The 24,118-nt window shown below is 51.0% G+C and overlaps 1 protein-coding gene across 50 annotated transcripts in view; it reads right to left on the reverse strand.

Annotated features, from left to right (window-relative positions):
• LOC105496287 (erythrocyte membrane protein band 4.1 like 1) overlaps positions 1-24,118 on the reverse strand; it is a 140,539-nt gene that overhangs the window by 11,726 nt on the left and 104,695 nt on the right. For 9 of the 50 annotated variants that reach the window (XM_011766568.3, XM_011766566.2, XM_011766565.3 and 6 more), the window contains 8 exons: positions 23,066-23,248; positions 20,114-20,218; positions 13,526-15,457; positions 11,416-11,826; positions 8,911-9,015; positions 6,841-6,924; positions 2,323-2,409; positions 1,439-1,522 (listed from right to left, as the gene is read on the reverse strand). In XM_011766568.3, coding sequence (XP_011764870.2) covers positions 1,439-1,522; positions 2,323-2,409; positions 6,841-6,924; positions 8,911-9,015; positions 11,416-11,826; positions 13,526-15,457; positions 20,114-20,218; positions 23,066-23,248 — 2,991 coding nt within the window. The remainder of the gene's footprint in view (positions 1-1,438; positions 1,523-2,322; positions 2,410-6,840; positions 6,925-8,910; positions 9,016-11,415; positions 11,827-13,525; positions 15,458-20,113; positions 20,219-23,065; positions 23,249-24,118) is intronic. The other 41 variants (XM_071079406.1, XM_071079404.1, XM_071079410.1 and 38 more) reach the window with 15 other exon arrangements.

A 24,118-nucleotide genomic window follows, 5' to 3' on the forward strand; every position in this document is an offset into this window, starting at 1 on the left:
ACCTCTGCTGTTTCCTGAAGGCACAGGATTTGGACAAGTTTCGAAGTAATAGCTGAGGCGGGACCTAATTGTTTGGCATGTTAAAGCAGGGTGGTGTCTGTGGGGAATCCCAGCTGGAGTCAGGAGTGGATAGAAAGAAGAGGGGGCTCCCAGTTGGCAGGGACTTTGGGAGGAAGAGTTTCCTGAACTGTCTGCTGTGGGCGTGGGATGTAAAACCTCCCATAAAGCTTTCAGAGAAGTCAACATTGCTGAGTAATGTTTTTATTGAGAGTGGGTTCTCTGTGGGGTATGTGAGAAAGTGCTGAATCCTGCAGAGGCGCAGGCAGAGGCCAGGACAGTCTGTGCATGAAGGCCTGGTGCAACTGACCAGAGTTCTCCTCTGATGGCTCATCAACCTGGCTGCTCCAGGCCTCCAGCCCTGGCTAGGCGCCCTCCTGCCTTCCTCCTGGCCACATAGGTATGGACGCATCAGCCCGCCTGCCTCCCAACTAGCCCTTGTCCTTATTGCTGGGTCACCCAGGAAGGCCTCCCTCCTTTGTCCCTACCTCTTCCCGCCTGGGCTCCGACTCACACCCTGGTCCAGGCCCTCCCTATCAGGCCTGAGTTATTTACTATTCGTCTCTCTCCATACTTCTCCCTCTTCTTTCTCCCACCTATCTATACATCCTGGTGGATCTGATATTCTCTCCTTAAACCTATTTTCAATGGGTTACTCTCCAATCTAAAAATCTTCATGGCTTTCCAATCTCCCTGAGGCCCAGATCCTCCAGAGTCAAATGTGTCCTGGTATTTGTTATTTGCTCTATATTCCACCTCCCTGTCCCCAGTACAACCTAATTTCCCAGATACACCCCCTACATGTGATTCTCATGTCCCATAAACAGGCCTCACTTATGGCTACATCCAGCAGCCCCTGGCACAGAGGCCAACACAAATAAAGTTGACACTCACTAACATCTGCTCAACAAACAAACAAACAAATAAGCAAACACACAATTTCTGCTTCCCTCTTCTGCTTTGCTTAGAACACCTGCATCTGTCTTCTCCTCCCTCAGGTGTCCTGCCTGGCTTTCCAAGACTCTACTCAGTCCCTACTTCTTCTAGGAGATGTTTCCTGATTCTTGCAGGGCCTCTCATATGTCACCCCATCTAGATTCCTCCAGCATTTTCCATCTACAAGGTACACACGCCATGGTTCACAGTTACTGGAAAGAGGAGAGTATTGTTCCCTCTAGCCTGGCTGTCAACACCGTGTGGGAAGGGCCCGTGCCTAGAACAACATGTGGCACAGGACAAAGCGCACAGTATTCCAGAAGCTGGTAAACACTACAGGTTTTCTCTGCCCACTTTACAGATGGCGAAGCCAAAGCTGAACAACGGTTATGACCTTCTCGCCTGCAGCTCGGCTGGGGGCATGGGGCACCCTGCTGCTACTCACTTTGGTGACATGGGTGGTGGTGGAGGTTGAGAGGGTTTCCGCAGTGGCGCCGTAGGTGCTGGTGAGGACATCTTTCCCGATGATCTGCAGAATATAACCACCCCCCACCCAGGGTGTCAGGTAAGGACACTGGGCTCTGGAGGGGTGGGGGCGGGGTGGGGTAAAGGGCCCTGTGAAGGTGACACTTCGAAGCCAAGATGCTTTGAGCCATTAAGATTTCAAGAATACTGGAATCTTCAGAAACCTAGACCCAACAAATTCTCAAACCCTGGAATCTGAGATTCCTAGACGCTGAGATTCCTGAGGCCCAGAATCCTAACAATACCCTATAATTTAAGAATCCTGGCATCATGGAAGAATGACCAAAGGGATCCAAGGTGGAAACACAGCCCTCCTGACGCCCCAATCTGTCATAGCCAGGTGCACGCTCTCTACGGAGCTAAACAATGAGAACCACAGACTTGGAGAATGCAAGAGCTGAAAGAGACCCTACAGTGACAGACTCAGGGTCACCGGGCAGGCACCAACAGAGGCAGGTCCAGAATTCAAGCCTCTGGCCTCCTAGTCCATTGCTCTTCCTGGTTAGTAGGGAGGGCAGATGCAAAAGAACCATCAGCGGCACCACCAAGGTGAGGGGCCGCTTCACCCTCACACGCCACCAATGCCCCACTTACATGTGTGGGCGGAGGGGAGAGGGCCACTCATGAGATTCTAGCAGGTACCAGGGAGCTCTGTTGGCAACTGAAAAGGGTCCAGTTTCCTGGTTCTGCACCTAGAAGGGTGCCTTCTGGGCTCAACACTGCACTTCCTGCCAGCCATACATGGGTCTATGCCCATATTCTCAGTGTGGAGTCCCCTAGCCTGAGCTGGCCTTGCCCACTTACCGGAGAAAGAGAACGGATTTCCGTGGCCACCGTCTGTGGGCCTGGGATCATGGCAGCTGCCCCCTTCCCGGACTTGAGACTGTTCTCCTGGGGAAACAATAGTGCTCAGATGGCCAGCTCTCAGCCGGGTGGGCCCCCAGGATGGCCGGAGCATGTGGCCACGTAGCTATCACGACCACAAGGTTGAGTAGAAACAGTAGAAGCAAAGGACTGAAGGCATCGTTCAGTTCTGCCTCCTCTCACTCATCCCTTGCTCACTCAGGCACACACTCGTTCACTCGCACACTTGCACAGTCACTCATTCAACCAACATTTACAGACTGTCTGGCGTTAGGAACACTGTAGTGCTCAAGACATGGCATTGTTCTCCAGAAGCACTAGCAGAGGAGTTGCCAGATTCAGGTTCGTGTCCTGCTCTGCCACCTTCGAGCCATGTGACTTGGGGCAGAGCCACTTCCTCTCTATGGGCCTTGCAGATTCATCTGTAAAAAGGGACCCTTGCCCCAATCCCACAGAGAACCTATGAAGCCAATGGAGTAGAAAAGGTTTTGCAAACCAGAATACATAGGATAAATATAGGGGCATAAGCTGGCTATTTAGAATATAATAATAATAATGACTTTCTGAGTGCTTGCTATGTGCTAGGCATCGTTTTAAGGATGTTACATGCCTTATCTCATTTAATTCTCATAACACCGGTAAGGCATTATTTTTAATATTCCTGATTTGCAGATGAGAAACTGGAGGGTGAGAGAAACTTAAGTGTTCAGTCCCCCAGCAAGCTAGTGGTAGAGCTGGAACTTAACTCCATGTTGTCTGACTCCAAGTCTGACACACTCTGCACGCCACTCTGCCCTTGGGAATCTTTCCCTTCAAACAGCCCTCTTGGCCCTACCTTAAATTCTAACTGCTAGATCTTCCTGGAATTGTCCCCGGACTTACTGCCCCTGATCTGGCCAGGGCCCAGCTGCCTGCTTCTACCTCCTACTTTCTGCACCATCTCAGGGCTCAGCCTTGTCTGTCCAGAGACCCAGAACTGTGTCCATTCTGCAGGTCCTCAGTGGCCTGACCTCTTGTTCTGGTCCGGGCATGGCACTAGATCTGGACTTCTGCCTACCAAGGGGCAGGTGAGAACAGAAACTCACTGACTTTCCCCTGCCGCTCCCACACCTGTATCCAGCTGAGGCTGCCAGCAGCCTGGTTCTTTGGTACTGTACCACAAGGCACGTTCCCAGATGCACCTGCAGTTCCAGAATGTGGCCCAGCAGCAGGCTTTCCAAGGGCAGCTTCCGGGCTCAATGCTTCCTTTCCCCTTAACAGACACTAACCCCTCTGAATCCTAGCATCATTCTGGGAAGTTCTTCCTTAAAGCCTCTTATTCTCTCATTGTTCTGTCTTTCCCAGGGCAAAGCCTCACCTCCACCTTCACACTGAAAACAGAGGCTACCACTAGGGACTTCAGTCATTCAAAACAAGGCACCCTCTGCTCCTCCTTTGATCTCCTGTATCCTTGGCCAGTCCCATCACCTGCCTCTAGGAGGAGCAGTTTCTCTCCCTGACCAAGGCAAACTCAGCCCTCTCTTCCTCCACATTCAGGCTCTCCTCACTTGCCACCCGCTCTCTGGGCTACCTCGGCCACTCAACAGCTTCTGCTGCCTCATGGAGGTCAAAGTCCCCTATCCCTTCACCTGTAGCCCAGATCTTTCTTGGACCCTAGGCCTTTAAAACCGGTTGTGTCCTAGACATTTTCCCCTGGAAATGTTCCACAGGCACCTCAGATTCATCCGATCTCGAACGGAATTCACTGCTTCTTCCACTTCCAACACATGCTTGTCACTAAAGAGCACTTTCCCCCAGTGCTCTGTTTATATCAGCAGAGGAATCAGCTGGAGGGCTTGGAAAAACACACACTGCTGGGCCCCACCCTAGAGTTTCTGAGTCAATAGGTCTAAGGAGGAGCCCAAAGTACCTGCCTTGCTAACAGGTTCCTGGAACCACATTTTGAGAACCACTGGTTAGTGAACAGTGTCACGAGCTCATCTTTCCTCTTGTCCCCTGAACATCCTACCAACGACCAAATCCTGGGCTTTCCTCCCCCCAGGCATCCCTTAACTCTGACCCCTTCTCTGCATCCACCTCCTTGCACTCCAGCCCCAACCCAGCCTGGGCACCAACGTCTAAGCTGGTTCCCTGCCTTCTCTCTCTGTCTCTCCCAGTGGCATGTGGGCCCCAGATCTCAGGGATGTTCCCTTCTTTAGCTGGATTCACAGTGGCTGGTACAGAACTGTACACATCATGGGTGTTCAATCAACACTTGTGGAAGGAAGGAGAGAGAGAGAAGGAGGGAAGAATTTTTTGCTCAAGTCCCTCATCCACAGAGGTTGCTAGAATAATCTTTCTAAAACAGAGAAACACGTATCTGATGACATCATGTCCCTAATGTAAAAAATTTAAGTGATTCCCCATTGTCTGCATGACAGAAGTTTGAATTTGGTATATGACATCTGAGGCCCATCAAGCTCTGGTCTAGACTTCCTTTCCAGCTCTTCACCCCCGACTCCTCCTCCATGTGCTTGACATCTGGCTTTCTTGACCACTGGCCCTTCCCCAAATGCTATGCTTCTTCCCTTCTGCCCTTTGCACTTGCTTTTCCCACTGTCTAGAATGCCTTTCCCCGGGACTGTACCTTAATTTATCCTTCAAGCATAGCTCACTCAAATGTCCCTGCCTAGAGAAAGCCTTTCCTGGCTCCTCCTGGCAGAGCTGTCACCCCATAGCTGCCTTCCTCGTGGCCCCTAGGAGAGTGTTATTACCCTATCCCATGAAGGCAGGAAAGAAGTAACTGCAGCTCACATCTTCAGACCACTTACTATGTGCCAGGCACTGTTCTCGGGGCTTTGCACAGATTGCTTTGGTTCCCCCTCACATCAGCCCTTTGAGCACATGCTATTACTGCCCTCTACCCTCACCCATTTTACAGAAGTGAAAACTGAGGCTTGGAGAGGTTCAGGTGACTTGCCCAAGGTCATCCAGCCAGGAAGTGGGACAGCTGGGCCTTGTTCTCCACTGTATGCCCAGAACCTAAATACAGGGGCACAGCACATTAAAGGTGCTCATGACGATCATTTGAATGAATGAATCCCAGCAGGCAGTATAGTTTCTTCAACCGTATCCCCCATACCAGGCAGATAGTAGAGACTAATAAATGTTTTTGGAACAAATGAATGAATGGATGGATGGATGGATGAGTAAATGAATGATATAAGTGCCTGCTCACCATACGCGTGGATTTAAATTTAGCCCTACAAGCATCCCAATGACACGTGCTGAAGGACTGAGGGGAGAGGAGGAACTGAGTGACCAGGGAAAGGTATGCAAGCTGGTAACTAGTTTGGACTTATTGATCTTAAAATTTCTGTGTATTCAAAACCTACCTGCTGGCTAGTCTAGATTGATGGAATTCCCTTCCTATGTATATGTCAGGGGGTTGGCAAGAAAAAGCATTTGAAAACAACTTCTCAGTGGCTCAAGATAGATCTGGCTCCAGCACTGCTACCTTTCCTAGCCCGAGTAGCGGCCGCAACTGCAGCCCCAGCCCCATGTGGCCGATGTTCACAATGGTCAGGATTAAGGGAGCAGAGCAGAGTGGCTGGGGTTGAAAGTGGGGCTCCTGGTGTTAGAACGCCTGTGGATAACCTGGCACTACCACTTATTAATTGTGTGACCTTGGGTAAGTCGCTTTACCTCTCTGAACTTCAGTTTCCTCATCTGTAAAGGTTGTGGAGGGAAGAGCATCCACTGAGATGATCCACTCAGGAGTCTCAGCACATTGCCTGGAACCACAACCTGTGTGCCGAATGCTATCTGTTCTGTTTAATCATGAAAGGATCTAGTATTGCCGGGGTCTCTTAAGAACTGCAGAATGGGGATTACTGCCATTTTACAGATGAGGACACCTGAGGCCAAGGGTCTTCCTTCATGGGTCAGACAGCAAATAGGTAGCAGAACCATGAGGTCCCTCAATGAGGGGGGTGGTCCCAAAAATCCTGTTCCAACTTAGGGTCACCACACGCCATCTACTGACCAAGGCAAGGAAGTGGTCTAAGACAAGAGACAATGTGCAGCCACCAGGATGGGTCCACAGGAAGGACTCCAGCCGCACCTTCAGAGTGGAGGTGAGATGAGCCAGTGAAATCTCAATGCAAGATGAGATTCGTGGGTGCCAATAACCAAAGAGGACCATCCTCTCTCTCTCCCTGCCGCGGCTGAGATGGTCTAGATAACTGACACTCAGGGATTCCACCACCCACATTACTCACTTTGGAAAACTGAGGCCTGTCTCTATGTCTTGTGGCAACTAAAGCCCCAGACAATAAACGGCTGATTTATGTCCCATGCCTGATACAGCAAGGGCAGCTCACAACTTCCTGAATCAGCCAGGCGATGTTAGCTTGTCCGCTGGCTGTTTGGCGGGGCAGGGGGCTGGTCAGAGAGGGAAGCCTCCTGGGTTCAACTTACCATGGTGGTCGATATGGTCTCCGTGGTGATGGAGGGAGTGGTTGCTATGAACTCCCTCCCCACTGAGGCACTCCCATCAACCTGCTGACCAGAGGAGGAGTCGTTAGAGCTGGGGAGAGCCGGGTACACCTGCAGCATCTGTCACCTGGGCTCACGGCCTCCCAGTTACAAAGTGACAGGCTGTGTGAGTGAACATCACTGGCAGGGGGCTGCACACAGACCAAATCACAGAGGTGCAACAGGCCCTCATTACATTTCAACCAGTGTATCTGATAAAGAAAAAATAATTTCAGACTATCTGGCAAATTCTATCCAAATTGCAATGAGTGTGATTTTTGACCTAGCCATCTCTAGGAACTGACTCTTTGGATATAACCTTTGAAAAGCTCGCCGAGAAGTACCAGCAAGGAAATTCACGGCAGCGCTGATCATGAATTGCACGAAACAAAAACAACCACAAGGCATGCCATTGGGAGACAGTGAAATAAATCAAGATTTGCCTCCTAAGTGAGATGAACAAGAGTAAGGTGGGTCTATGTAGGCCAACAAGGAGTGATCTCCAAAATAATTACTAAGAAGAAAGGTAAGGTGTAAGAAAATGATCGCTTCTGTGTAAACATTGTTAAGTATATAGAGATGTAGGTATCTGTGTTGGAATAGGCTTATATATTTTTCTGGGTGGTAATATAAGAAAAATCCCATTTTGTTCTGTTTGAATGGTATAACTATAAACTTTTTTTTGTTGTTTTGTTTTTATGTCGATAAGGGTTACTGGGCTGTGGGATCTAGGGCCAATTTTAGTTTCTTTATACTTTTCTGTGGGAAAACACAACAGAAACACGTGTTACTAAAACAAAACAGGTCAGGGGGGAAAGCAGCTTGCCCAAGGTCACACAGCTCATCAGAATTCAAGAGTCCTGACCTGTAGTAGGCGGCCTCATAAACTCCTACTATCATTATAAAAGTGGGAGAAAAAAACTCTGGAAACAAAAAGAATTGCCCATGTTGTATTGGTTTATGTCTTATTTCAGTTTTCTCTTTGTCTCTCTTTTTTCCCCTGTCACCCAAGCTGGAATGCAGTGGTGCAATCCTAGCTCATAGTTCACTGCAACCTCAACCTCCTGGGCTCAAGTGATCCTCCTACATCAGCCTCCCGAGTAGCTGGGACTATAGGCATGTGCTACCACGCACAGCTAATTTTTGTATTTTTTGTAGAGATGGGGTCTCACTATATTGCCCCAGCTGGTCTTGTACTCCTGGGCTCAAGCAATCTGCCTGCCTCGGCCTCACAAAGTGCTGAGATTACAGGTGTGAGCCACTGTGCCTGGTCTTATTTCAGTTCTTGAGAAAAAGGTTAGCCTAAGAGCCAAAAAGCTCCTAGCATTGTAGCTCTTCTGGCCAGGAAAAACCAAGAGGGCATCTATCAGACCCGCAATCTTCATTTCCTAAGTCTAAAAAGCACGGAAGGAGTGCAGGGAATGGACTGGAAGTGGTGGACCTGTGCCTATGCCTGATGGCTTTCTCCAGGTGGTCAGGGTGCTGCTGCTTGTCAAGACACATGATCTTTGGTTTTCTTCTTTCACTTTGCTCATTTTACTGATCTGATGTGGAACTCTAATACATAAAAAATGACCCAAGGTGAGCTGTTCTGACTGAAGCTGAATTGGGATCTCTCCCTCTTCTCTCCCCAAGCAGCTCCTGGGATACCTCAAGAAACCTCTCCAACTCCTTGAAGCAATGTGAACATCAAGGTCCCAATCCACTAGCCAGTACAGTCCTCCCAATATGCCCAGGAGGAAGGGGTAGACAGGGTCATTCCTATTTTATGGATGGCTAAATGGAGGCTTTAAGAGGTATGGTCTGCCCAGGACAAGAACCTACTTTACCCATCACCCCTTCCCAGAGCTCAGGGAGGACACTGAGGCACAGAAGAGCATCAGGATTAAAATGTGGGTTCCAGGGAAGCTGAGATTAAAAGGGTTGGCCAAGGGTTTTGGCCACAGCAGTGGGGACCCTACCACCAAATGCCCAATACCTGTTGCTTAGGGTACATTGGAAGGCACAGGTTACCTGGGTGTTATCCATAGCGGAGACTCTGGTCTGCAGTACGGCCTCCGGCTCAATCTTCTTTCTAATGGCCAGACTGCTGACAGTCATGGTTTCCGTTTTCACAGGCTGTAGGAAAAGGAGGGAGAATGCTCTGTAACTGAAACCCTAGCATGACCCTTGCTCACAGGCAATTGCAGTGTGGGGTCTGCAGGCTATCTCCTATCCCCACAGCTGGCCACATTTCTGGAAGGGTACTCAGGTCCGGGTAAAAGAGACGTGGTGTGATATCATAGACAAATAGCCTGCGAGGAGAACCAGGACCATCACCAGGACCAGGTAGGCCTGCCCTGCGCCCCTGTGCCACACACCCTCATGGTGGCTATAAGTTGTTTTTTAGGCTACTATTAGAACATCTACCATTTTATTAACATACTATATGCCAGGCCCCAGGCTAAATGTTTTGCTTGTATACATAATGTCAACGAATCCTGAATGACTTCACTGGTGAGCTCACCACCTCTCAGCTGCTTCAGCCGAACTCTTTTTTTTCTTTTCTATTCTTTTTTTTTTTTTTTTTTGAGACAGAGTCTCCCTTTGTCGCCCAGGCTGGAGTGCGACGGTGCGATCTCGGCTCACTGTAACCTCTGCCTCCCAGGTTCAAGTGATTCTCCTGCCTCAGCTTCCCAGGTAGCTGGCACTACAGGCCCACGCCACCACACCCAGCTAACTTCTGTATTTTTAGTAGAGACAGGGTTTCACCATGTTGGCCAGGCTATTCTTGAACCCCTGACCTCAAGTGATCCACCTGCCTCAGCCTCCCAGACTGCTGGGATTACAGGTGTGATCCACCGCACCCGGCCTGAACTCTTCTTTAGAGCAAGAACCACATATCCTTGGAGGCCTGCAACATCCAGGCAGGAGATGTCAATGAGTGAAGAGCGTTTGTTGAGGACGGGCGAAGTAGAGGGGTCCATTTGGGTATGGCCAGCTGTGACTATGACCTTTGAGCGTCTGATTGTTTGTTTGTTTTTTTTTTTGAGATGGAGTCTTGCTCTGTTGCTCAGGCTGGAGTGCAATGGCGCAATCTCAGCTCACTGCAACCTCTGCCTCCCGAGTTCAAGTGATTCTCCTGCCTCCCGAGTAGCTGGGATTACAGGTGGGTGCCACCACACCTGGCTAATTTTTGTATTTTTAGTAGAGACAAGGTTTCATCATGTTGGTCAGGGTGGTCTCGAGCTCCTGACCTCAGGTGATCTACCTGCCTTGGCCTCCCAAAGTGCTGGGATTACAGGTGTGAACCATCATGCCCGGCCGGTTTTTTTTTATTTTTTTCTTGTTTTGTTTTGTTTTTAAGAGACAAGGTCTCACTCTGTCATCCAGGCTGGAGTGCAGTGGCATGATCAAAGCTCACTGTAGCCTCAAACTCCTGGGCTCAAGTGATCCCCCCTGCCTTCTTGCCTCAGCTCCTGAGTAGCTGGGATTACAGGCACAAGCCACCATGCCTGGCTGAAGGGGATTCTTATAGATGGTTGCAACCCTGTAACCCAGCCATTCATCCAGTTAATCATCTATTAGTGCCTAGTATATGTCAAGCCTTGAGGAGCTGCCACCTGGTAGGAGAGCAGGCTCGTTAGCCACTGACCTGACCGCTTTGGATAGTGCTGGAGCATAGGCATTACAGGGCAAGGGGGTAAGGGGGCAATACTTCTGCCCAGGGTGGTCAGGAAAGCAAGCCCCTGCTGGGAAACTGACATTTGAACTTGGTCCTGGAATATGATAGGTTTGTAAGGCACCGAAAGGGAGAAGAAAAACCTGCTCAGAGAGTATAGCATGAAGTGAGAGCCCGGAGTGGCTAAGCTTGTATGTCAATGCTGGGAACGTTGGGGAAAGGAGAATGTAGGAGGGAGCCTGGGTCTAAAAGAGATGAGGGGGCAAAGGAATGATATGGGCAGATGTGCCTTAGAGAAATCCCTTCACAGCTCTGCAGAGGAGACCACAGAGAGGCCCAGAGACAGTCTGTCCCTCCTCAATGACCACATTTCCTCTCTTCCAGGAGCTTCCATTACCACCCTGAGACCCCAGGGCCAGATGGATTTAAACTGCTTCCCCTTCCCTGGGAAGCCCAGACTCCAGAGAGATGAGCCTGGGCCTGGATCAGGAAAAACCATTCAGCTTTCAGACCAGGCTGCAGGAGCCCCCAAGAGTCCAGAGACGCATGCTCTCTGCAGGTGCCATGCAACACAGGTGGGGGTGGGGGGGTCAAGTAAGACCAGACTACCTGTCATCGCTCGACCTCAGCAAGCAATGGGGTCACAGGGTTAAAACGCCAAGGAGCGCGTGTTAGGGGTAAACCGAGATGGCAAACATGCGAGCACAGAACCATGCTGTTCTGCGGAGGGGCAGTCATGCAACACGAGACAGAGCTTCAGGCTGCAGGCTGGGTGCTCGGTCTTCTCACAGGTAGTCCCGGGCCCTGTGAGCATGCGGTGCCCAGCGGGCCCGGCTCTTGAGGAAGCTCCACTGTACCTCAAACTGGGGCATATCCGGAGTGGAGCAGGCCCCTCGATCCGGGCTGTCCTCAATGCCCCCAGACTCATCATCCTGGCTGGTGGCCCCCTTGTTAAGATCCCGGGAGAACACCAGGCCCTCAGTGTCTGAGTCGCTTTTGTCCCGGTCGAGCTCAGGCAGGCTGCGGGAGAAGTCTTCGAAGGCGCTGCCGTGGTAGTCACCAATGACCGTGAAGTCCACCTCAGCCTCCAGGCTGGACGTAGAGCTGACCGTGATGCTGGAGCACTTGCGCTCAATGGCCAGGTGGTTGTCCTTCAGGAACACCGTGTCCCTCTCCTGGTCCTGGTCCTCATCGCCTGTGTCACTCTCTGGGGCCCGGGGACGTGGTGGTTTGACTTTCTCCTCGGAGCCCTCCCTCAGCCCTGCTCTCTATGGCCAGATAAAATCAAAAGAATGGGGATGTGGGGTGGGGGGAGAGAGAGAAAGAGAAATCAAGACGGTGAATGTCAGGAGAAATCTTGGGGCTGCGTTGACATCCCGAATGGAAGAGCAGACCAGGAAATGAAAAACACCCCAGGAAAGGTTCCTTGAAATCATAACAAGCTTAAAAAAACCAAAAACGACTCAAGAGTGGAGATGCCCCTTTCTGAGGGTCTCACACTGATGGCGCAAGCAAGTACAAAGCAAACGTCCTGCCAGTGAGTCCTGGACAGGAGGCTCCATCCAAGGGTATTGGATCTGGGAGCTTATTGGAAGCAGCATTGCACGAAAGGCAGGGATGGAAGCCCGGACCCCAGGCCCATCCGTGCAGGCGGGTGTTGAGAAACAGAAACTAAGGAGGGAGATCCAGGGATTCAGGGAGACCCAGGAAGGGAAGGCAGAGAGGTTGGAGCCAAGAGCTTTGAGGAACAAAAGAGGAAGCCAACATGTTTGTCAATTCCACTGAGTCTCCGGGGGAGGGGTCAGCATCTACTAGAGAGAAGAGCAATTTGGGGTCAGGCCTTTTGGGCACAAGCTTCTTGGGAGCTGAGTGCTACGCTGGCTCTACCCTGAGCTCCATGAGTAGACCACGGGCAGGTCAGAGAGTAGAGGCTCTGGTCCCATCAGTGTAATTGACAACAGCGGGCCAAGGCAGTGCCTCGGGGAACCAGCAACTCTTGTCCGACATACATACCTCTCAACTGGCCTGTCAGGGATTAAACACCACACACACATTTTTGGCTGGTTCATGACATTCTTTTTAAAGACCAACCTAATACCCATGAAAGATTTGTAAAGAACTTGGCTTCTGGTTCTAGGGATTCAGTGGGCTTAGACATTCACTTGCTAAGCAAGCCTCCATTTAGCCAGTTTCTGGAAGGTTGAGAGGTGTGAAGGAGACATTCCAGACAAGCCAGAGTTGAGCAGCACAAGAGGTGCTGCCACAGCAGGTGGGAACCTAAGGCGGCGATGCATCCTGGCCAGGTGAAGGTGACCGGGTCATCAGGGCACAGAGGGGCTGCAGAGACCCAAGGGGCTGGTGAATCTCAGGCGCCCCCCCTTCCCAGGGGTGTTGGCTGCTAAGTTGGTGGAGTGCTTCTCTTCCCTGACCGCATCTCCGGATTTGTTCTGGATTAGAGAAGACAGTTAGTCTTAAGGAGGCAGAAAGAAACTTGGCACTGGGACTGAGAGGGAACCAGAAGCGAAGGATGGAAACCTCTGGACTGTCAGTTTTCCCAAGGCGGGAGAACCAGGGATGGGAAAGGATGAAGAAAGATCGCTGGACAAGCCAAGCAAGGTAGGCAGGAACCCAGCGGGTAGGAGCGGCAAGGCAAAGCAGGTGTATCATTTGCTGGTGATGGCGCCACCTTCTCCATGGGGGTTATGTGACCCTCTGGGCACCAGGTCACACCAAAAGCTGAGGGTCTTTGTGGCCAAGCTAACATGGGCCAAGCAGAGAAGCCCATCATTCAGCCTGAGCTACACCCAGGCTCCTTTAGGGAAAAAACTCACAGGGATGGATAAGCAGCCTCTGATTGCAGTAATGACGAGGGGCCACTGAAACATGCTTCTAAAAACTACAGAGCATGCGGCCAGCCCCCATGGGTAGGGAGCAGCGGTGGGGGCGGGGGCTCACGCGGCCAGTTACCCCAGTTCCAGTTGCTTCTGCCAGTGTGGTTTCACAGCCCGAATCGGGGGACACAGGCTCTAGTTCTGTGCGTGCTTCCTGGTAGGATGCAGAAGTGTCCTCCCTGAAGTGTCTGGTAGCCAGAGGCATCAATGTAGAATGTGTGGCTTTGGGGCTAGCAAAGTCCCCTGGGGGCTGGAGTTGGGCGAAGCCCAGGTCTGAGAGTGTACTCCACTGCTGCTCTGCCTGTCCCGCGGGGGCCTCTGAAGACAAGTCATTTGGAAGGGCCCTTGCTTCACCCTCGCTCATTCGGCGAGTTTCAGCTCCATGGGTCTCGAATATCCGAATTTTATTGGCCACTGAGGTCTTGCTAATATCTTCTATGGAGCCCTCTTCGACCCCCGCCTGGAAAGAGGTCATCTCTCTTTGCTTCCCTGAAGGGAACCCCAATCCCAGAGGTATGCGCCCCTCAGCTTCTTCAGAGACTACTCTGGGCTTTCTGCTGGTGATGGAAGGAGGCCTGCGCTCACTTCCTGTGGCAGGGGACACCACAAACCCTACTTGGTCCTTGGGCTCTGGGCTGGCTTTCAAAAGATGGACATGTCTGAGAAAGGGCTCCCTGAACTCCGAAGGCTCCCCTGACCCATGGGAGGTTGGGCTTGGAGAAGCTTCCTCCAGAGCTGCCAGGTCCTCAGAGTGACCAGGGGAGGCCGGCAGGGGGATGATCACCTCCATGTGAAGAAATGCTGAGGCCTCACGGTCCTTCAGCTCAGCCCCTCCTTTCTGGATGGGAACCACTCCCCTCTCTTTGGGCGGGAAGTTGCCTCTGCCTGGTTTGGCTGGCTTCCTGACATTCAGAGGGATGGCCCGAGGGAGGGCGCAGGCCTGGGGTTCCGGACGCACACCGCATCCTCTGTGAGGAGGGTGTTTCTTCAGTTCCTCTGTGGGACTTTCCTCAGCCTTTCCCAGCAAATCTCCACTCACGGGGGCCCCTTCCTCTCGGGTTGCGCTAGCTGTTGGGTGGGGAAACTCTCCTTCCACTCCCCACTGAGCATCTTCCCAGCCTTCAGCAAATGCCTGTCCTGCAATAGGTCCCTTCAGGTCACCAGGTCCCTCATGGTTCTTGGGGGTCTCTGCCCCTTCCTCTGGGGAAGCCATGTGGGCTTCGTCCTTGCTCCTGCTGGAAACAGCAGCAGAAACCCTCAGGTCTGAGGAATTTAGCGCCGGCCTGGGCTCACCTCCAGGAGGGGCATCCAGGCGCCCTTGTCTCTCCTCCAGGGGTGGAGGGAGGACTTGGTCTTCTGAGTCTTTTTCTTCATAGTTTAAATAGAAGCTCCTCTCTGCACAGGAGGTATCAGTTTCATCACTCGACTCAGCTCTGGCTTCTGCGTGGGCTGGATCCAATAGAAATGACTGGAGTCCTCCCTTGTCGGAGGCTGGAGAGAGGACGTCCACCTCTGCTGGCCTGGTCCCTGAAGCAGTGGGTCTCCCACAAGTGTGGGGCTCCTCCAGCCCCTTCCTCAGCTCTGTCTGGCCCTCCGACTGACCATGTGACATGCAGCGGTTCCTGATGGTTGCCTCTCTGGTGTCTGCCCTGAGCTTGGAGCCCTTGAGGAGCTTTTCTGTCAATGTGCGGCCAGAAGACAGGGCAGCCCCTCCTGGGCTTTCCTTGATCCAGGGGCTTTCCTTCCCCACTGACTCAAAGTCTTCAGGACTTGCAATCATTTTTCCTCGTTGCTGGGTGTTTGCTCTTCTGGTTCCCACCATTTCTTCTGTGGCCACTTCCACTTTGAACTTGTCCACCAAAACGTCTACCTTGGAGAGTCTGCCGTCGGCAAGGATACCAGCAAGGCCTGTCTGCCTTTCTTCCTGATGCATGGTGGTCACTTTTAGGAGACCGAGCTCTTCTGGCCTAGTGTACTGTCTTTCTATAAATACCCAATGCTCTGAACCCTGTGTTTCAATTGGAGCAAGAAGAGTTAACATGAAATATCAGGCACCTAAAGAATGGGTGAGTTTTTCCCTTTGTAAGAGGGGACCAATCTACCACTGAAATGTTTGACTTTGGGACAGCACATCCCCAGAACTGGCTGGGGAGAGGAAGGCATGATGTGCCAGCCATTCTCATCAAGGTCCCTCTTCCCATCAGGTGCTTGATAAATTATTGACCAATTTTCCTCAACCACTGCCCCCAACTTGATAAAATGGGATGGGGTCTTATGCCCTCCCCCATGTCAGCCATGGGGAAACGGAGATCCATGGATGGGCCAGGACCCTTCCTCTTCCTCTTTTAATAATATAACTGCCACCGTCAGAGGGGAAAGTTGTTTCCATCACATGGAATCTTTGAATGTTAGAGTCAAAAGTACTCTTACGATGTTATCCAGTCTCATCTCCCATCTCCATATTGTGTAAGTGAGGAAACAGGTCTAGGGAAGGTCAGTGACTTGTGCAAGGTCACTGTTAGTAGAAGATAGAGTCAGGAAAAGAAAGCCTGATTTTTGAGGCTGGAGATCTTTGCTAACTTATTTTACAACCACGGAATATAGGTGCCAACTGTGATCTAACGGCAAGTTGAAGGGATGCGTTAAGTTCCACAGGCCACAGCCTGAAATCAAACCTTTCTACGAGGACTTCTGGGAAGAAAGCAGAGTAGTTGTGGAGATACCACTTGGCCAGGTTAGTGCCAGGCACCACAATGGCTTAAACAGCTTGAACACTGTAGGGTTCAACTCAAAAGAAACAAATACCAGGGCCCATTCTAATTCTAACAAAACCCATATAAAGAGCAGAAAAGGACTGAATAGAATGCATCAAGGAAGCGAGAGAGGCAAAGATCCAAGCATCATCGTGCATCAAAAGCACCAGAGGCCAGCGCGGTGGCTCACACCTATAATCCCAGCATTTTGGTAGGCTGAGGTTGGCAGATCATGAGATCAAGAGATCAAGACCATTCTGGCCAACATGGTGAAACCCCATCTCTACTAAAAATACAAAAAATTAGCTGGACATGGTGGCACGCACCTGTAATCCCAGCAACTTGGGAGGCTGAGGCAGGAGAATTGCCTGAACCCAGGAGGCAGAGGTTGCAGTGAGCCGAGAATGTGCCACTGCACTCCAGCCTGGCGACAGAGACTCCATCTAAAAAAAAAAAGGCTGGGCGCAGTGGCTTATGCCTGTAATCCCAGCACTTTGGGAGGCTGAGGCAGGAGAATTGCTTGAATCTGTGGGGCAGAGGTTGCGGTGGGCCAAGATTGCACCATTGCACTCTAGCCTGGCAACAAGAACAAAATTCCATCTCAAAAAAAAAAAAAAAAAGCGCACTGGATCGCAGCACTGTTAGGCCATCTCCCAGCAGCCTCTACCTCCCCCCAAGAGTTCTTCAAACAATGCCTGGGACGGGATGATGGACTTCTAGGATGGTTAGAAAAGCAGGAAGGTAACTGGGTTTTTCACCTTGTGGCCACAAGATCCTTCCCACAAAATTTTAATGGAAGTCGGCTATGTGACAGAAATACAGAGCTGCCCTGGTAAAGTTGGGGGTGTGGGTGGCCTTAGTGCCCTGAGGTACCTCCTTCCTTTGAAATCACTGCCCCAACTACAGCCCCTCCATGATACAGATATGGAAACTGAGACCTGGAGAACATCTTGCCCAAGGCCATACAGGGAGCAAGTGGAAAGGCAGGCCTCGAACTCAGTCTCTGACGCCAAGTTCTGTGAAGTGTGTCCTCTCCACCCTACCATGACCACCTCCACAGGGAGACGTGCCCAAAACTGCTCCTAGCAGCAGGAGGGGGAAGGTTTATATGACCTTGGGCTTCTTTTCAGGTTATGACTTGGTGAGGAGTCTGTCAGATCCCATAAGATCTGAAAAATTTTGAAGGCCCAAGAGAGCATCATAAACTGTGTTCCCCACGGTGTTTTGAGAAAATCTCTCTGATTGTCAGGGAATCAGAACCCATTAAAATAATCTTGTCCAGGGGAAAGTGAGATAAAAGGAAGGGGGAAAGGTCTAGGTAGAGTCTGGGGTGGGTTTCTGAGCTTTTACTTCAGGTCATTAAGCCTTCAGGACCACAGCTCCTGAACCATCCCAAAGGGACGTGCTTTGAGAGCCTATGGAAGCTAGGTCCCATTGCTCATTTCCTTGAGAAGCAGGTTCCTTCAGCTGCCTCCATTCCAGCTGTACTGACATCATCTGCCTGGTAATAATGGCCAAAGCTAGTCAATGAGCCTCCTTCTGGGACATTCCTGCCCCAATTCTAACTAGCAACTAGGCTAGATAAGCAAGAGTGAGTGGGGCGGGTGCTGGCAGAGAATGAAAAATAAGACTGCATGAAGAAAGGGGAAACGTACAGTGATTGTTAGTTACTATGTGCCAGGCAATGCCAGCCCTTTGTCTAAGTTATTAAATTTAATCCAAATGGCAACTTGTGATATCGTTATCCTTATTTCAGAAGGGGAAACGGTATCCCAGAGGGGAGAGGCCATGCGCAAGATCACAGACTGAGCAGTGGGGGACAAAGTAAAACGTAGGATCCTGAAGGGGAAAAGAAGACTGAACAAAAAGAGAAACACTTCCACTGAAGGAAAGCACGGGTGGAGCCACACCCCTGGCCCGCGGGGTTGGCATGAAAGTCGTTCTAACCTGAATCACAAGATGGGATAATGTTACGGTAGCCCCAGGTAGCCACAGCCCTGCAGCCATTCAAGGCACATGACAGGAAACTCTCCAGCCTGGCTGTTCCCCTGACTCCAGGCTGTTCAGGCCCCTCCTGGAGCTCTGGGTCACATTTTGGGGCCTGACTTTTTTGTTTTGTTTTTTTTTGTTTTGTTTTTGAGACCGGAGTTTTGTTCTGTCATCCAGGCTGGAGTGCAGTGGCGTGACCTTGACTCACTGACACAGCCACCTCCCAGGTTCAAGTGATTCTCCTGCCTCAGACTCCCCAGTAGCTGGGATTACAGGCACGCACCACCATGCTCAGCTTATTATTATTATTATTATTATTGTTATTATTATTATTATTATTTGTATTTTTAGTAGAGACGGGGTTTCACCATCTTGGCCAGGCTGGTCTCGAACTCTTGACCTCAGGTGATCTGCCCAACTCAGTCTCCCAAAGTGCTGGGATTACAGGTGTGAGCCACCTTGCCCAGCTAGGCCTGCCCTTTATAAGAGGAGGGGTTTCAGGATAAGGGGCCCTCCAGAAACCATGTCCTGGGAGAAACTGTGAAGAGAGTGAAGTGTTCTAGGGAAGGGGAGGTGTTCAAGTCTCTGAAGGGCTGGCCTGGAGGAGGATGCAGAGCGGCAGTGGGCACCAGCGGGCAGAATGAGGCCTACAGGCTGCTGATTTGAAAGGGCAGGTTTTAATTCAACACGGAAACTTCCCAATAGTTAATGGGCTGCCGCCAAGGACAGTAAAAGTACCCGCTGTGGAAGAGGCTGGATGGACGTTACCAGGAGAATGATGGGGGCGTGGGGTGCAGGTTGTGGGCTCTGCTCCCCAAACAGGCACCTGTCCTTGGTCACAGGAGCATCTCTGTGTCCAGGACATCTCTCTGGCCCTGTCCTTGGTATGCTGTTGACTCCTGTCCGATTTCCCTCAAGAGAGTGCGCAGATAGTTTTGTTTTTATTTTTAGATTGAGGAAAAATGCATAGAGTAGAAGTATGATTTATGTTTTATCACTTTTGTAGCTCATTTATGTCTTTCTTAAAGTTCCAGCACGTTTGCAGCAGCTACGGAAGTTTTCTCTGAGAATGGAGAAAGGTACAGGCCCTCAGAGGAGAGCATATGCCAACAGAGGAGCAGCAGATTATCAGGGAAGAAAGTTCTGCCCAGATGATCACTCAATACCTTCCAACCCTGAGAGTCCATGAAATCCCAGCAGAAGAGGGAGTGCAGCCTCCTGCCTGGGCCTGGATTCTATGCCCAGCATCCATGCAGGGCCACAGGAATTTCAAAGAGCCCTCCACTTGCTGCCACCCTGGGCATAGAAGCAATGGTCGCCTCATTTCAAACACTTGCCTGACCAATCTCTTCACAACCCTAAGGATACTCCTTAGAGAAAGATGTCCACTTTTGCCTGCCTCTTTGATGGGCCCAAGCTCCAAGGGAGTTCAGAGAAGATGCAGGCAGGAGATGGCTGGAATGTCGTGCCCTAACTAGCCACTGCTAGACCTTATTCAGGCTTCTGAACAGAGACAAGACCTTAAGGCAGAAGGCATCTGGGTGCCATGACCCCTGATCTTAGCATAGAAGTCAAAGCCTGCCTCTAGAGTCACCTGCCTTACCAGGGCCTGAAAGAGGGAGATCATTCCTGCCTCTCCTTCAAGGCCAAGGCAATGCAGGCTGTTCTGTCTTCCCAGAATGGTTGCAGTCCTGTCTCTCCTCAGAAACAAGGGATGAGGGAGGGGCTGGCCCTTTATGGATCTCTGGGATGGGGACATTTCCTTATCACAGCATGGGGACAGCATGGGTTACCCATTGCTTCCATCTGCTTGGCAGAATCTGCTACATTCCCCTCACCCCAGAGAAAGGGTTTTCTTAAGACCACAGAGGGTGGTTCTAGGTGGGCAGGAGGAAGGGGCACAGGAAGGTGGAGACAGTAACCTCAGGAGATGCTGCGAGGCTTTTCTGAGTGAACACTTCCAAGCCTGCGGCTGCTCCAGGCTCAGGTGCCAAGTCCTGCTGAGAGATGTCCTGGGTCCTCTGGGACTGCAGGGGAGGCCCAGAGCCAGAGGAAATGGGAAGAGGGAGGAAGGGAAGGAGAGACAGAGACAGGAAGAGAGGGAGAGAGAAAAAGTAGGAGAGAGACACACACACACACAAAATCCATAAATAGCCCAGCTTTTTAAGTCCCACATCTTTAGGATTTGTGGATTAGGTCAGGGAGTAGCCACTCTGTGGGGTGAGCTAGGGAGGGACTGCCCTTCTGAGCTACTTAAGGGAGAGAGGCCCACAGTCAGCCCCAGTGCCCTTCCCCCATGCCCTGCCCACTCTCATTCAGAGATGTTGGAGCCATACCTTTTAGACTCTGGCTCCAGGGCTTCCCTGGATGTCTCTGGCTTAGGCTATGGTTCAATCCTGCAGTTTGGATTACAGCCCCCTTTAAACATTGAAACTTGGGTTTGGCAAATGGGAACAGTTAAAGTTCCCACTGTTTTCCCCTTGGCCCAGGTGAAGCCCAACAATATATGAGGAGGCTGCTAGGAATTCTGGATGACACAGGCATCTTCAGGATACCCCCCACAAAGCTGGTTTCGGGATCAGGGATTCTAGTCACCATCAGCAATAACCCCATGACTGCCCAGCACCTTCCAGTTGAGAAAGTGCTTTTATATTCATTATTTCACTCCACCTTCCCAACTACCCTATGGAATGACAATTTTGGTCCTCCAAAACGGGCTAGGCAATGAGGCTCAGAAAGGGGAAGTTACTCACCCAAGGACCCAGTCAATCCTTGTCTATGGCACCTCCCCATCTCCCAAATCTTCAAAGGCCCCTAAATGCCAAGGGAGCCTGTAAGCCAGTTCTGAATGGTCCATAGCTCCAGGGTGAGCTCCTGGACCATAGTTCTTTCCAGCAGTGGACTATATTTCTTGGGGCTGAGCAGGGCTGGGAGGTGGAGCAGATTCTACCTTTTAGTAAGACCCATCTTCTAGGAGTTCCAGCTATCACCAGCAGGTGGGGCACACCCTACACCAGGCTACACTGAGACACTCCAGAGCTCTAGACCCCACTTCCCAGGGCTCATCTTCCCCTTCTCTTCTGGAGACTCACTCTTTCAGTAGCCTCTGCATCCCACCTCACCCACAGCCAGGCCAAGCCTGGCCAGCCCACATCAGGATTGATTAGAGGCCACGGTGAAGGGCAGAAGGGGGTGCTGTTCACTGGCTCACTAGACCAGCCCCCACCACCCAGTCCAGGGTCTTGCTTGTGCCAGAGGCAAACAGAGGCCCTTCATGGATGCAGAGGTCTGCCATTCTTCCACGGCGCCAGCCTTAAAGGCCCCCAAAGCATCCCTAATTCTGTGACTCACCAACCAGAAAGCCAACCCAGTAGCTCTCTCTGGACTTATGCCTTACTAGACAAAGCCGTCTGTTATCTGGCAGGTTCAGGCCATGGGTAGCACTGATCCAATAAAATGCTCTGCTAATTAGATCATGGGTGCATCACCAATTTCCAAAGCATTAGAAGGCAGCACACATACAATTGACTCTCTACCTGGTCTTTATGGGATTTGGTCTTGCTCCTAGGCAGCTGTGATTTAATAGCAAATACAATAGCCTGGGTCACAAGAAAATTGGGTTCTGGCTCCTCTTCCATCAGCTATGACACTGAATAAGTCCTTCCTCTTTCTGGGTCTCAGTGCCCCTATCTGTAAAATGAAGGTTCTGATCAGGTTCCCAGGGCCCTTTCAACTTTTATTTTATTTAGGAAAGGGGAATTTTATTTGTTAAAGAAAAGTCATCTGTGAATGCCTCTAGTTAAATTAGTATGCTTGACTTTAACACTTTGGATTGAAACATACTTTATTTATCCTGATTTGAAGTTAACCTCCTCTGTGGAAAAGTCTGGAACTCTCAAATGAAACAATAACTCACACTGCACATCGAGGTACTCTGCTAGTCCCCCTACGTGTGTTATCTTGTTTAATCCTTACAACATCCCCATGAAGTAGGTGCTTTTATTATCTCTACCCAACAAGTCTCAGAGAGGTTAAGTAACAAGCCCAAAGTCATCCAGCTAGCAGGCAGCGGAGCCGGAATTCAAACCCAGGCAGTGTAAGTATACACCACAATTGGATTTCAGACCAGTAAGCAATAGCTTCAGGGAGAAAACACCTAAGTATAAACTGGGGTAAATATCGCGAAGATTTAGCAAGGGCTAAAAATATGGACTTGAGAGTCTAAATGCAGGGCTTCCCCAAATCCTAACTTCATCTCTTCTTCAATCGAGAAAACACCCCACGCTTTCCACTCAGAAAGGCAGGTCATGTGAGATCCTTTTCTGAAGCTTCAGAAGCAGGTCTGATTTCTGTGACGGGCCCATTCCCCTCCAGTGGGCTCCGAAGCCCCTTTCAGGAGGGACCACTCCCCAATCCGTGTTTTCACAATAGGCACAACAGGGTCTAGTTCTGGATAGAGCTATTGAGATTCTCAAAATGTAGTGCACATGAAAAGCCTCTGCAGCACTTGTCCAAATGCCGATGCCAGCACTGAGTTCAAATATCTGATTCAGTAGGTCTGGGCTGGGGCCCTGAAACCTGCATTTCTAACCAGCACCCCTTCCCCATTATACTCGGGCTGATGGAAGGGAAGTACACCAAGCTTCCAGGAGTCTTGAGTTTTTCATGTTTTAAGTTGGTCTCCAGGACCCAGGATTCCAAGATTTAGTGAATTCATCTCCCTCAGCCTAACCTACCACCCTCTCCATCCCCACGAGCCCCTAAGCAGCAATGGGGGAAGCATACTGGTGTGGAGGATGAGTGTAAGTCAGGACGTAGCAACCCAATGCCTCTTTACCCAAGGTCCCTGTCGAGGGGTTCAGGGTGACACCTACCTCATTGGCTTTCTCAGGGGTGCCCTTGGGGGAGGGGGAGGCAGGGGAGGAGGGCAGCCTGCGCTCCCGTTCCCAGTCTCGATCCCGGTGGATGAGTTTGCTGTTGGGCTCCTTCAGGGTCCTCTTGAGCTCATTGATGCTGGCCTGGTGCTTCAGCAAGACGTCCTCTGGCTTGTCTAAGAACTAGGGATAGATGGAGAGGGTGGTGGTGTTAGGGGAACAGCTCCAAGTGGGGGATGCAGGGTGCAGGGATGATGGCAGCAGTCACCATCACCACCCTCCACCAGCAACGTGATTCCCACTCTGACCTGTGTCGCCCTCATGGCAGCCCCAGAGGCCAACCAGGGCAAGGAGAACCACCCCAACAGGTGCACATCCCAAGGCACAGAGCACTGAAGATGAAAAAGAGGAGACGTCTAGTCAAGCCACTTTTGCTTCTCCCTTGCCTGGCTCTACAGCCTTCAAACAGCCAAACTCTACCCAAAGCCCACAGGTCTGGGTGAGTTCCTTTTGGTGCTACAAGCCCAGTCTTAGTCACAGAGGTGACTTCCCTCTGGTTACAACCACGGCATAGCAGGCAGCAACTGCCAGAGAGCTATAATAACTCACTAATCCTGTTCACTGGGCTGCTCTGGCTCATTGAGGGGCCTCCTACATCCCTCCCGGATCCCAGTGTCCACTTTCTGGCCAAGACTTGGGCCACTATACTTAGCAGGATGTCCAGTCTGGGCCCCTCCTAGCCCAACATGCACAACTGCTCAGGCCCTGGGGAGGCCCACAGTAGAGATCCTCCTCAAGCCAGGGACATCCAGAAGAATGGCCAAGCTCCCACACTAGAGACCGGGGCAGTCTAGTCTCCTCTGTGATGGGCCACTACCTTCTCCAACCACCCTGGACCTTCCAGATAACTTTCAGGTACTGACTCACCAATAGCAGACAGGGTGAGATATAGCCAGATAGAGAAACTAGAATGCTTTGGAGTGTTCGGGAAGATTAGGAGAATTAGAGACCAGGAAGAAGAATGGTAAGTCCCATGGCTAGACACAAGAATTG

This window comes from Macaca nemestrina, chromosome 15 (genome assembly GCF_043159975.1).
Source record: "Macaca nemestrina isolate mMacNem1 chromosome 15, mMacNem.hap1, whole genome shotgun sequence".
NCBI lineage: Eukaryota > Metazoa > Chordata > Mammalia > Primates > Cercopithecidae > Macaca > Macaca nemestrina.